Raw genomic sequence first — 15,066 nt, forward strand, 5'->3', positions numbered from 1 at the left:
TCCCACCCACCTGGTTTCACCAGTCACCTTCCACCTAGCCTCCTTCCCCTCCTGTTACCTTCCACCTAGTCTCCTTCCCCTCCTGTCACCTTTCTTGTTCTGGCATCTTGCCCATTCCGTTCCAGTCCTGAAGAATAGTCTCAACCCGAAACGTCGACTGTTTATTCCTTTCCATTGATGCTGCCTGACCTGCTGAGTTCCTCCAGCATTTTATGTGCTTGTAATAATTACAATCACTCAGACAAACGTGGATTGATTGGAAGGAGCCTATATGGATATAATAATTTCAAATCATGTTTTTCTAATGTAATGGTGATTTGATGAAGTTACTGACAAGATAGATGAGGGAAATATACAGTGCCATGCAAAAGCTTGGGAACCCCTGATCAAAATTTCTGTTACTGTGAATAGTTAAGTAAGTAGAAGATGAACTGATCTCCAAAAGTCATAAAGTTAAAGGTGAAACATTCTTTTCAACATTTTATGCAAGATAAGTATTATTTTTGTTTTGTACAATTTTAGAGTGAAAATAAGGAAAGGAGCACCATGCAAAAGTTTGGGCACCCCAAGAGATTTGAGCTCTCAGATAACTTTTACCAAGGACTCAGACCTTAACTAGCTTGTTAGGGCTATGGCTTGTTCACAGTCATCGTTAGGAAAGGCCAGGTGATGCAAATTTCAAAGTTTTATAAATACCCTGATTCCTCAAACCTTGTTCCAAAAATCATCAGCCTCTAAGCAGCTGCCTAGCTCTCTGAAAATTAAAATAATTGACGCCCACAAAGCAAGAGAAGGCGATAAGATAGCAAAGCGTTTTCAGGTAGCCGTTTCCTCAGTTCGTAATACAATTAAAAAATGGCAGTTAACAGGAATGGTGGAGATCAAGTTGAGGTCTGGAAGACCAAGAAAACTTTGAGAGAGAACTCGTAGGATTACTAGAAACGCAAATCAAAACCCCTGCTTGACTGCAAAAGACCTTCAGGAAGATTTAGCAGACTCTGGAGTGGTGGTGCGCTGTTCTACTGTGCAGCGACACCTGCACAAATATGACCTTTGTGGAAGAGTCATCAGAAGAAAACCTTTCCTGAGTTGTCACCACAAAATTCAGCGTCAGAAGTTTGCAAAGGAACTTCTAAACAAGCCTGATGCATTTTGGAACAAGTCCTGTGGACTGATGAAGTTAAAATAGAACTTTTTGGCCGCAATGTGTAAAGGTATGTTTGGAGAAAAAAGGGTGCAGAATTTCATGAAAAGAACACCTCTCCAACTGTTAAGCACGGGGATGAATCGATCATGCTTTGGGCTTGTGTTGCAGCCAGTGGCACGGAGAGCATTTCACTGGTAGAGGGAAGCATGAATTCAATTAAATACCAGCAAATTCTGGAAGCAAACATCACACCATCTGTAAAAAAGCTGAAGATGAAAAGAGGCTGGCTTCTACAACAGGATAATGATCCTAAACACACCTCAAAATCCACAATGGAGTACCTCAAGAGGTGCAAGCTGAAGATTTTGCCATGGCCTTCACAGTCCCCTGACCTAAACATCATTGAAAATCTGTGGATAGGTCTCAAAAGAGCAGTACATGCAAGATGGCCCAAGAATCTCACAGAACTAGAAGCCTTTTGCAAGGAAGAATGGGTGAAAATCCCCCAAACAAGAATTGAAAGACTTAGCTGGCTACAAAAAGTGTTTACAAGCTGTGATACTTGCCCAAACTTTTTCTTCGGGCCCTTTTCCTTTTTTGTTATTTTGAAACTGTAAAAGATGGAAATAAAAAAAGTAATCTTGCTTAAACTATTAAAGAAATGTGTCATCTTTAACTTTATGCCTTTTGGAAATCAGGCCATCTTTTACTCACTGAGCTGTTCCCTGTAATAGAAATTTTGACCAGGGGTGCCCAAACTTTTGCATGCCATTGTAAATTATGTTGTATAAATAGATTTGTCTATTGCATTTTATAAGCTTCAATCTAACAGGTTTGTCATGGAAATTACCCGCCATGGAACAAACCACAGCATAGTTCCATAGATAGAAAATTGTCTTAATAACAGAAATCAGGAGTGGTGTACCATGTGGATTTTGGTTGATTGCTACTAGGATCACTACTTTTCTTAATCTGAACGTTATTGACTTGGACTTGTGTGCACAGTGCATGATTACCAAATCTTCATATGACACAAACTTAGAAATGCAATGAGCTGTGAAGATACTAATATACTTTAAGAGGATGTGATAAGGCCATATGAATCAGATGTGTGGCAGGTGAAATTTCATGCTGAGGAGTAAAAGGTATTTTCTTCAGAAGGATGAGAAGAGGCAATATAAAACTAGAAGGCAATGTGATGGGTTACAAGTCCAGAGGAGTGTGGATAAATGTACATAGTGAAAGTAGCTATATAGGATGAGAAATTTGTTTAATCAAAGCATGAAGGATCCTGGGCATTGTAAATGGAGAAAGCAAATCATGGTGAAAATGTTGGCTTTCCAATTCTGGCTGTTGTACTTCAGGTAAGAATAAAGATTTAGTGGTAGACAGAGAAGTGATTCACCAAAATGATTCCGTTTATCATGGGCTTTAGTTCTGTTGATTGGCTGGGTTATGTTCCTGAGAAGAGAGCAGGTTGCAGAAAATTAAAGATTTGTATAGAGTTGGTGAACAAAAAAGAAGTGTCCCTATTGTTTCTAAACTTTCATCATGGAGTCAGAAGTACCAGAATGACAAAAGTACTTGGGGCTTCTCTCTCTTAATTGAGACCACTGAGTGGATTGCTGGGTGGCCTCATTATGGTAGCCCTTTGGCTGTGTAGTTTTGTTTTTTCTTGGTACTTTGTCTGAGAACAAGTGAGTGGTCATTTGGTTGAATGCAAGTTAGGCCATGTTAAATATCTTTACATCTGTGCTACCTTCCTATTGCTATCGATAGTAGTTCTGGGAGTGGTGACACGGGTGCAGTAGGTACATTTAAGAGACTTGGGCATGTGGATGTAAGAATAATAGAGGGTTATGGATTGTAGGGGAGAAGGGTGGAGTAGCTTTATATGGGTTAGCACATAGCCCAAGGGGACTGTACAGTGGCGGATTGTTCAGTGGTCTGTGTAAACCTGAAAAGTTTTAATGCTAGAAATTGGGAAGTAGTGTGGAAACTGAAGTACCAGTACGAGATTGATAAAAATGAGTACTTGCTACTCCTTTGAAGATTTATTGCAGTGAGTGTCGAAGGAGGTGATGTATAGATTGTCTCTCACAATAGAGCAGAAATAAGCCATTCAGCCCATTGAGTCTGCTCCACCATTTGATCATGGCTGGTTCATTTGTCTCAACCCCATTCACCCGCCTTCTCCTGTAACCTTTCACTTATTGTGACTTACTGTTTTTAAGATGTATATGATGCATTTTACACTGGGAATTTTGACTTCTTACCAAAACTTTGCTCATTTTGGTTACAGGAGTAAATATTGGATGATGTTCAAAAATGTTTAACAACAGTACCCAGAAAAAATGCTGGATTTTTCACAGTGAAGAAATATTAGAAAATATGAGAAATGAAGCCAATCAGAAATTCCAGTCCAAAATTCTGGCAAGTGGAAAGGTAAAACACTCAATCTGTTCTCTGAAGTAATCAGATATTTTTAAGATATGATAACACTTTTTCCAATTTAGTGAGTCCTGGGTTTCCCTTAGGAACTTAGACACATTTAAAAAGTTTTGGCTGATTTTAGATTGGGTACATGCAGTGTTTTATCAATACAAATGTACTGTGGAGAGCATTCTAACTGGTTGCATCACCGTCAGGAATTGGGGGGGTGGGGGGGGCACTGCATAGGGTTGGACAAACCTGCAGAAAGTTGTAAACTCAGTCAGTTCTATCATGAGCACTAGCTTCCCCAGGATCCAGGACAACTTCAAAAGACAGTGCCTCAAAGAGATGACATCTGTCATTAAGGACCCACATCATGTCCTTTTCTCATTTCTGCCATCGAGGAGGTGGTACAGGAACCCTGAAGGTACTCATTCAACATTTCAGGAACAGCTTTCTTTCACCATTTGATTTCCTTGAACACTACCACAGTATTTTTCCTTTATTTTTGCACCTCTTAGTTAATTTATTTTTAGGAACTGTATTCTTATTGTAATTTATAGAGTTGTATTATGTCCTGCCACAAAACAACAAATTTCGTGACATACGCCAATGATATTAAATCTGATTCTGATTGGGATCTGTGCTTGGAATTAAAGGATTGCAGTTAAATTACTCAACTGGCAGTCAGATGTATGGTTTTGGATTAAGAGGCACCAACTGTAAAGATGAAGACTTTAAATCAAAATATACAGTGAAATGCATAAATTTACAGCAAATCAAATCAGTGTGGATTCTGCTGGGCAGCACGCAAGTGTTGCCATGCTTCTGGTGCCAACATAGCATGCCCACAATATATTAACCCTAACTGTATGTCTGTGGAATGTGGGAGGAAACGGGGGCACCCGGAGAAAATCCACACAGTCATGGGGAGAACATGCAAACCCAGTACAGACAGTGGTGGTAATTGAACCCCAGTTGGCAATCTCTAATGCTGTAACGTGATACACTAACGGCTAGGTTACCATGTTTTAATTCAATTTACAAATTTGAAATTAAAGCTAGTCACAGAAGTGGAAACAATGAGATTTAACAAATGAGTTGTTGTGACACCAATGCCCATCCTTAACCAGTCTGCCTATACAGGGAGTCACGGTGCAGCTCTAAATAAATAAAATAAAACATGAGGATTCATTGATGTGGTTGGCTTTTGACTGCCTTCTTTGTTCACTGACAATTCAGGATGGATAATAAAATGATTGCATTCTGAAAAATGCCCATGTCTCTGAATGAATTAAATTAAATATCCAAATGTAGTTTGAAGTGAGAAAAGATGTTGCTCATTTTCCCAATGTAAAATATGTGCAGAAGAGCATCTCTGAATGCACAACATGTTGAACCTTGAAGTGGATGGGCTGCAGCAGCAGACAACCATGAACTTAAACATGTGGCAACTTTATTACATAGAGATACCTAATAAAGTAGCCACAGAGTGTACATTGCCTGTCAAATAACCAACATTTCTCTCAAATTCTATCTGGTTAAGCTGCCTGTGTATCCTGCCTCCCCTTAACTCTGTGATCTCTTTGGATCTCATAACCTTGCAAAATACATGCATTCTTTTAGTTCAACCATGGTAATTATTCCTAAATTTACTCCATAGATTTTTTAAAGCGACAAATGTGGTTGGAATTTGTTCCTTAAAATGTTTTCTATTTCTAGAACCTACTCCTTTTGCCATGTTTTTTCTCTCACCTTCCTTGTGACTGAGTGCCTTATTTTTGATCCTGAACTAGACTTCTAAGAGGCATCTTGGGATGTTTGTTCAAATTTATTGTAATTCAGCTGTAAAGGTGCATAGAGCTAAGCAAAACAACGGGATCAAGGTGCAAAACACAGTACATATATCGCATAGAACTCAAAATAATATTAACAGATAAAACATTCTGTGCTGTAGAAATAAGTTAGTGTGGTGACCTTGCATTTCTTAATAAACTTGGAAGTTTAGTGAATTGCCAATACCTATTGGTCTAGCAGAAGTTTCTAACCTGGAGTCCATGGATCCTTCAGTTAATGGTAAGGCTCCATGGCATAAAAAAGGTTGGGAACCTGGGAATCTCACTGTATTGGATATGGTTGCATTACATGGTAAATGGTAGGGCATTAAAGAATGCTTTAGAACAGAGGGATCTAGAAATAATGGTGCATAGTTCCCTGAAGATGGAATCTCATGTGGATAGGGTGGTGAAGAAAGCTTTTGGTTTGCTGGGGTTTATTAATCAGAGCATTGAGTGTAGGAGTTGGGATGTAATGTTGAATTTGTATAAGGTATTGCTAAGGCCAAATCTGGAGTATTGTGTACAGTTGTGGTCACCGAGTTATAGGAAGGATGTCAATAAAATTGAGAGAGTACAGAGCAGGTTTACTAAAGTGTTGCCTGGGTTTCATCTCCTAAGTTACAGAGAAAGATTGAACAAGTTAGGTCTTTATTCTTTGGAGTGTAGACGGTTGAGGGGAGACTTGATAGAGGTGTTTAAAATTATGAGGGGGATTGATAGAGTTGACGTGGTTAGACTTGTTCCATTGAGAGTGGGGAAGATAAACAAGAGGGCATGGGTTGAGAATTAGAGGACAAAAGTTCAGGGGTAACATGAGGGCGAACTTTACTCAGAGAGTGGTAGCTGTGTGGAATGAGCTTCCAGCAGAAGTGGTTGAGGCAGGTTCTATGTTGTCGTTTAAAGTTAAATTGGATAAATATATGGACAGGAAAGGAATGGAGGGTTATGGGCTGAGTGCGGGTTGGTGGGACTAGGATAGGGTAAGAGTTCGGCATGGACTAGAAGGGCCGAGATGGCCTGTTTCCGTGCTGTAATTGTTATATGGTTATCTAACTATTTTCCTTAATGAACAGTTTGCTCCAAATGATTCTCTGCCTTTCTTGGAACCTCATGAAGAAAAAGTACTACGTAAATACTATGAAAAACGATTGCTGGATTTCTGCTCTGCATTTAAACCTGCCATGCCCAAATCTGTGGTGGTAAGAATATGCATTAGATTTATATAAGAATTGAGAGCAATTTTATGAACTCGTAACTAGCCATAAATTATTAACTCTGCTGCATTTCATATATATATTTACCTCACAAAATAATAAACACTTTGCAAATCAAGGGACAGTGGAGACTCACAAGGTTGGCCCCAGGACCCATCTTATACATGTAAATGAATCAGGATTCAACAGTTATCTATAAATACAGTGATCACTTTCAGGCCTCTCTTGTCATATAGCTCCCTGCTGTGCACTGTTGGAATGGAGAGTGTTTGCCCAACTACCTTGTGATTTCAGAACTGATCACTGCTCAGTGGAAATAATTTATTGGCTGATATTTTTCAATTTTGGTATTTTAAGTGCCCTGTATGTTAATTAGGTTATTAATGCATATTTATACTTTTCAAATATTCCAGGGTACATTTATGTTTGGGGCTGTATATTCAGTATAAAGGAGAAGGCCTTAGTCGTATCCTGTTTTTTCATTCACAGGCATATTTTTCAGATTTGGTATGATACTTCAGAATTGATTAAAAAATGTGTAGTTATATTTTTACATGTTTAATGTGTTGAAAGTTGTTCCATCAGTCATGTGAATGTTCAACGTTCAGTTGTCCAAAAACTAGACATTTTTGGAAATACTCCATTTGATATTCATTTAGTTTTTGTTGCTGACCTTGGCTAGTTGTCAGATTCACAGGGGTGGGCAAGTCTGTTATCTTGAAATAAATTGACAGTCAAACCAATCATAACCTGCCTGATTCTTTATACAATCCTATTAAATATGCTATTTTATACCCCCATGAGTCATTCATTTGTTATGTGCCATGTTGAATGGCATTTGTGATCATGGTCTTATCCATGACCATTTGTTCTTGGTAAATTTTTCTACAGAAGTGGTTTGCCATTGCCTTCTTCTGGGCAGTGTCTTTACAAGACAGGTGACCCCAGTCATTATCAATGCTCTTCAGAGATTGTCTATCTGGGGTCAGTGGTCGCATAACCCCAGGACTTGTGATATGCACCAACTGCTCATATGACTATCCACTATCTGCTCCCACAGCTTCATGTGACCCTGATCGGGGAGGGGGGGGGTGGAGGCTAAGCAGGTGCTACCTCTTGCCCAAGGGTGACCCGCAGGCTAGTGGAGGGAAGGAGCTCCTTTAGTAGGATGTATCTCCACTCTGCCACGCTGCCCCCATGAACAAGAGTGGAAAACTGAAGCATATTTCATGACAATGCTGAAAATGCTCAACAGGTCGAGCAGCACTTGTGGAGACATAAACAGAATTAACAATTCAGTTCAATGACTGCAGGGAGCCATTAAATTGACACATTAATTCTGGTTTTCTTTCCGCAACTGCTCCTTGATCTGCTGACTGTTTTTAAACATTATTAGTTCTGTTTTTAATTTATGTTTTAGAATTCCGAAGCCCATTTTTCTGCTTTAAAAAAAACACAAAATTGGTCTGTTCAGTAAGTACATAAAAAGTTATTTTTTCCAAAACTTTGAATACAGGTGATCAAAATACAAATTCTGGCATAGTCATCCCCTGGGGTGCTGGATTTTGGATTTGTGACCTTAGAAAATTGTTCAGAGGAAGGTATATTGATACTGAGAGCACTGTGTTTCTTTTGTCTAGGGTACAGCAAGTATGTATTTCAAGAGATTTTATTTAAGTAATTCCTTAATGGAATATCATCCCAGGACAATTATGTGAGTTTTCTTTTTACCTCTTGTTGATTAGATTGCTTTGCCAAATGTGAAAAATGTGTTTGCTTAGTGTTTTATGCTATTATTGTGGTCCTGTGTACTTCCCACATTTTATCTTTAGGAAAGATGTTCTAATGTTATAAAAATGTAACATTAATAAATTGCTGAGCTTACAGGATTATTAGTCACAGTCTTGTCGACAGTGTAAATGTATCTTTTAATGAAACTAAATTTAAATGACTACTTTGAAGTGTGAGACAATTGTGAGTTTTTGCACTTTGGGCGGACCAACCAGGGTACGGCACTGCGTTGTGAGGTGCAACAGAGGGATCTGGGAATACAGATCCATAATTCCTTGGAAATGACAATACAGGTAGATAGGGTCGTAAAGAAAGCTTTTGGCACTTTGGCCTTCATAAATCAAAGTATTGAGCACAGGAGTTTTGATGTTATGTTGAAATTGTGTAAGATATTGGTGAGACCTAATCTGTGCAATTTTGGTCACCTTTGTACAGGAAAGATATAAATAAGATCGAAAGAGTGCAGAGAAAATTTACAAGAATGTTGCCGGGACTTGAGGACCTGAGTTATCAGGAAAGTTTGAGTAGGTTAAGACTTTATTCCCTAGAACATAGAAGTCTGAGGAAGATTTAAGAGTTAAATGTAAGTAGTCTTTTTTCACTGAGGTTGGGTGAGACTACAACTAGAGATCATGGGTTAAGGGTGAAGGGTTAAATGTTTAGGGGGAACTGGAGGGGGAAGTACTTCACTCATTGTGGAACGGGCTGTCAGTGGAAGTGGTGGATGTGGGCTTAATTTCAAAATTTAAGAGGAATTTGGATAGATACATGGAGGGGAGGGTTATTGTTCAGGTGCAGGCTGATGGGACTTGACAGATTAATGGTTGGGCACAGACTAGATGGGCCGAAGTGTTCTGTGACTCTTATAAAGTCATACTGGCTCCTGTTTTGTAACAATATTGTTGGCTCAGAACTGACCATCTTAATCTTGTGTGAAACAATATCTGGGACCTGAATATCAAACAGGGGTATAAGGTGAATAAACAAAATGCGCACAGTAGTGTTTCCAGGTGAACTTGCTAAAGCTGCATGTTACGGATACTAGAAATGGATCAGAAATGCTCACATTTTGCAGGAGCAAGAACTGGAGAGAGTAGTCACCTCTGAAACCAGAGAAACAGTACAGAAGAAAAAGGAATAATGGTCAGCTTGAGAGTAGAAGAAAAGGTCCTGTATCAACATTGGAAACAAATACAGTAGATCCTACTTAATTTGGCCATCAGTTAATTAGGACAGCTACTTAGTTGGGACAGCTCTTAAAGAACAAAAACTAAATTGAGGAAATAGCTGGGATTCACTTAGTTTATTTGGGACACTATGCCACTTAATTGGGACAGGAGACTGTTGCCAAGCAGTTTCTAATTAATGTCAGTCATGTGCACTTGTCTGGCTGTCAGACACTACACAATGCTTAGAGTGAACGGTTTTTAAATGGCATCAATTGCGTGTGTTTGTGTTCAAAAAGCAGAGATTTTTGTCACTGATAGATCACAAGAAATGAGCAGTGAGACAGTGCAGAACTATTTTACTCACTGCAGTTTCAAGCATTCAGGCTTGACATGACAGAAGCGGCCGGTAGTTAAAATGAAACAATTTCACTACTTCAGTAAGATAGGAACTATGAAGAATCTGAAGGTATCAACAATCACCTGGAATGTTACAATGAAAATGAGTTTTTGGAGGATGCAATTACCAACACCATTGTTTGAAGGCAGTCCATTATCCACACTAGATATTTGTGCTGATTTTGTTCGTATACAGTCAATCAAAAGAACATGGCAGATGAATTCCTTCGTCGATAACTAGTAGGAACTAATACAGTTTTATAGTATAATAATAGAATTGATAGTGATCTAATTTGTTTTGTATTTTATTTAAATACATAAACTGTTACTCAGTTAAACTGTAGTTAGACTTTTTTTAAACACTCTTCTTTTAAACCTTTTTAACTATTTTCATGAAACATTGGTTAATTGGGGAAGCAGTTTAACTGGGCCAAAATGTACTGGTCCTGATGTGTCCCAATTAACTGGAATCAACTATACATGATAATTATAGGTTGCTGAAACTTATAACTTGTAGCAAGGGAAAGAACAAGGAGAAAACAATAGCAACTCAGTTGGGAGGGGATCTGTTGGTAATGTTGATTTGATGACAGGAGTAGGCTTATTCCTTCAAATAAAAACATGAGTTTCATAGATGTTCTGAAAAGTAAATTAATTCAGCAGCTTTACGAAAGGGAAGTTTTGATTTATAGTAAATTAAGGATTGAGACAAACTGAATATTAAAAGCACAGAGGAACCAATTTTCATATTGCTAAAACAAGCCCAACCAGGTCAGAAATGTACAAACCTTAGTCAGTAGTGTGAGTGGCAGCAATTGAAATCCTAGGACAATTGGTAAACTGACTAGGGGTCCTGATGTAGGGTCTCAGCTTATTGTCAACTACTTATTCCCCTCCATAGATGCTGCATAACTTACGAGTTTTTAAAGAGAATCACCATGGTAATAGGCCCTTCAGACCCAATTACACCCAAGTGACTGATTCACCTACTAATCCCTCTGTATGTCTTTGGAATGTGGGAGGAAATCAGTACACCCGGGGTAAACCCATGTGGTCACGGGGGTAAAGTACAAATTCCTTATAGAAAGTGGTAGGAAATAAACCTGGGATGCTGGTAAAGCCTGGTTTATACTTCTGCGTTAACTGGATGCTGTAACCTATGCAAATAGCCTACGCACGTTGGGAGCACTTATACCTGTGCGGCAATTTGCGCAAGTCACACATGCGCACTCACCTGCCCGCGCAAGGCTTCATGGTCATGGTAGTCTCGGGGTAACAAGACGTGAGCGTCTTTTTTCGTGCGAAATGTGTCCTCCATAATTTCGGAGGTCTGTAAAGCCTTATGGAAAGCATTGCAGCCAGAATTCCTTCCCTGCCCTTCAGTCGCCCAATGGGAAGCTACTGCAGTGTAGGATGCCATGCGATGCTACCAAGAGGACCAATCACAGTTGTTGCGTTCTGTGTTGCCGCGACGCGTGGTTACATTTTGGGAGAGGTGCGCGTTGCAGCAACGCAAGCTCTTGTGTAGGGCTCCGCGTAAGCTTTGCGGCGACGCAGACCTTACGGCAACGCATTGACGCAGAAGTATAAATCAGCCTTAATAGTGTGTTAATCACTACGCTTCTGTGCTGCCCCGGCTATGGCTAGAGTTCCTCCAGCATTTAATGTGTTGCTCTGGGTAGGAGGTCAGCTGTCCTGTCCCGGCAGCCAACATCAGAACATAGCTAGGTAACAATTTAAAATGTGATTATAAGTGCATTTACAGGAGCTCCAAGCCCCATGCCACTAAGTTCAGGAACAGTTATAACTCCTCAGTCATCAGACTCTTGAACCAGAGAGGATAACTTCACTCACCACAATACTGGACTGTTTCCACAACCCATGGACTCTGCCTGTCTGTCTTTTGCATATTGTTGTGTGTGGTTTTTCATTGATTCTATTGTGTTTCTTTCTATTTACTATGAATGTCTACAAGAAAATGAATCTCTGGATAGTATATGACATATATGTACTTTGATAATAAATTTACTTTGAAAGAAAACTCTTGCTTTTGAGTAATGTGATGAGTGGTCAGGTGTTCTGAAATAATATGAGGAAAGGGAATTTGCAGGGCTCTGGGAAAGACCAGCGAAATGGGATTGAATGTGTTTCTCTGCAAGGAACTAGCATGGACTTGATCAGAAAGACTTCCAATCTCACATATTTTTATGGGAAGTAGAAAATTAGATAATTAAATATTTGATCTTAAAAAAGATGAATGCCCACATGCATAGTGAATAAGCAAGAAAGGTGGTTGGATGAGGGACTCAGATTCAGAGAAAGGGCCACCACGGTAGTGTAGCGGTTAGTGCCATGCTATTACAGCTCAGAGTTTGAAGTTCCAGCTTTCTCTGTGAGCAAGTTTGTACGTTCCTTCTCCTGAGCACATGTTTCCTCTGGTGCTCCAGTTTCCTTCCGCAGTCCAGGAGACCTACCTGTTAGTAGGTTAATTGGTCATTGTAAATTATCCCATGATTAGGATAGGGTTAAATCCATGGGTTTGCTGGGCGGCATGGCACAATACAGCTAGCTGTTCCATGCTGTATTTCTAAAGTTTAAAAACAAACCCAAAAATCAAGAACTGATGGGTCATCTGTTGTGTTGGAATCTTTGAAATGTTATTTGGAAAGTAGTCAATTTGAAATCTTTACTAAAGCCTCTTTTTTTCTTCTCATTTTGATGCAGGTTAACGAGTGTATATTTAGCTTGTAAAGTGGATGAATTTAATGTCTCCAGTTCACAGTTTGTTGCTAATCTGTGGGAAAGTCCTGCTGCCCAAGAGAAGGCTCTGGAACAAATCCTTGAATATGAACTGCTGCTAATTCAGCAGCTGAACTTTCATCTTATTATCCACAACCCATTTCGACCTTTCGAGGGATTTCTTATAGATCTAAAGGTACCATAACATCTCTGACTGGAATTTTGATAATTCAGAATGATTTTCACCCAGCTGGAAGTTTGAAACAATCTCTCTATTATTGTACATCTAGAACAATCTATTACCTTATGTGGAATGATGAGTTGGGTTTGGCACAGCTGTGAGAACATCTGCATTCTAATACTCCAGGTTATTTTTTGCGTGCAAGGTTTAGCCGCATTCTGATTTCATCAGATTTTCAACTACAGTCGTGGTTGACAAGGTTCTGTAATAACCAAAAAGGTGAAATGATGGAGGCCAAAGCAATCTAGGTGAAGTTATAAGGAGTGCTTAATTGTTAATGGAAGTTTAGCTTGCCATTTCATTATCAATTTATGCAATTAGTCACATTAAAGATCCAACTTCAGTGCCCTGTCATTGCAAATTCAACAAAGTATCATGAGATTACAAGATTAATTTTCCATATTTGAGAAATGATGCATTCATTTTTTATCCTTCTGTCATATATTAAATAAGTAGTGCAAAAAGAGAAACAAACAGTGAGGTAGTGTTCATGGTTTCATTGTCCATTCAGAAATCTGATGGCAGAGGGGAAGAAGCTGTTCCTGAAATGTTGAGTGTGTGTCTTCAGGCTCCTGTACCTCCTCCTTGATGGTAGCAGTGAGAAGCGGGCGTGTCCTGTGTGATGATTGGGGGTCCTTAATGCTGGATACTGATATTTTGAAGCATTGCCTTTTGAAGATGTCCTGGATGTTTGGTGGGGGGGGGCGCTAATGCCCATGATGGCACTGTCTGAATTTGAAACCTTCTGCAGCTTTTTCCGATCCCGTGCAATCACCCTTCCATACCAGTCTGTGATGCAGTGAGTTAGAATGCTCTTGGTGGTACATCTGTAGGAATTTGTGAGAGTCTTTGGTGTCATACCAAGTCTCCTTAAATTCCTAATGAAATATAACCACTGTCATGCCTTGTTGTAATTATATCAATATGTTGGGCCCATGATCGATCTTCAGAGATGTTGAAACCCTGGAACTTGAAACTGCTCACCTTTTCCACTGCTGATCCCCTGATGAGGACTTGCAGTATGTATGTTCTCTCAACTTCTTCCTGAAGTCCACAACTAACTCCTTGGTCCACATCACCCAGGGCATGCCCTCTTTTCATTGTTATCATAAATGAGGAGGTACAGAAGCCTGATGGCACACACTTAGTGATTCAGGAACAGCTTCTTCCCCTCTGCCACCCGATTTCTAAGTGGACATTGATCCCATGAACATGACCTCCCTTTCTAAAAAAGGATTTCTTTTTGTACTACTATTTTTAAATTTATCTAATATACATATATACTTACTGTAATTCATTTGTTTCTCTATATTATCATGTATTGTAATGTACTGCTGCCACTAAGTTAACAAATTTCATGACACATGCTGGTGATACCAAACCTGATTCTGATTCTGACATTGAGTGCAAGGTTGTTGTGACACCACTCAACCAGCTGAACTATCTCACTCCTGAATTCCTTCATATCACCATCTGAAATTCTGCCAACAATAGCAAATTTGTAGATGGCGTTTGAGCTGTGCCTAGCCACACAGTCATGGGTGTAGAGAGGTGGGCTAAACACTCATCATTGAGGTGCCCAAGTGATAATTGTCAGCGAGGGGGAGAAGTTATTTTGATCCGTACAAACTGTGTTCTTTGGGAAAGGAAGTCAAGGATCCTTATGCAGAGGAAGTTGCAGAGTACCAGGTTTTGGAGCTTGTTGATTAGACCTGATGGTATGATTGTTTTGAACGCTGAGCTGTAGTCAATAAGCAGTAGTCTGACGTACTGTAACTACAGGTTTTCCCCCGCCATCCAAAGGTAGAGCGTTCCTATGAAACGGTTCGTAAGCCGGAAGGTCATAAAGCGAAGAAGCAATTACCATTTATTTATATGGGAGAAATTTGTGAGTGTTCGCAGACCTAAAAATAACCTACCAAATCATCCCAAATAACACAAAACCTAAAATAACAGTAACATATAGTAAAAGCAGGGATGTTATGATAAATACACAGCCTATATAAAATAGAAATACTTACCTACAATCATTGCCTACACTGTTCTCCGTAGCGAAAATCTCACACAAGCGCTCTCGGCAAAAACACGGCGCAAGCGC

The 15,066-nt window shown here is 39.5% G+C and overlaps 1 protein-coding gene across 5 annotated transcripts in view; it reads left to right on the forward strand.

The window, feature by feature from the left end:
- The window catches only part of ccnh (cyclin H), a 49,763-nt gene that overhangs the window by 2,344 nt on the left and 32,353 nt on the right, over positions 1-15,066 (forward strand). For all 5 annotated transcript variants that reach the window (XR_011889490.1, XM_072281266.1, XM_072281263.1 and 2 more), the window contains exons 2-5: positions 3,450-3,592; positions 6,492-6,617; positions 8,273-8,346; positions 12,713-12,923. Coding sequence is in view for 4 of the 5 variants with exons in the window: in XM_072281266.1 (XP_072137367.1) it covers positions 3,476-3,592; positions 6,492-6,617; positions 8,273-8,346; positions 12,713-12,923 (528 nt within the window). In the remaining variant the exon portion in view is untranslated. The remainder of the gene's footprint in view (positions 1-3,449; positions 3,593-6,491; positions 6,618-8,272; positions 8,347-12,712; positions 12,924-15,066) is intronic.

The sequence above is a fragment of the Mobula birostris genome, chromosome 17 (assembly GCF_030028105.1).
Source record: "Mobula birostris isolate sMobBir1 chromosome 17, sMobBir1.hap1, whole genome shotgun sequence".
NCBI lineage: Eukaryota > Metazoa > Chordata > Chondrichthyes > Myliobatiformes > Myliobatidae > Mobula > Mobula birostris.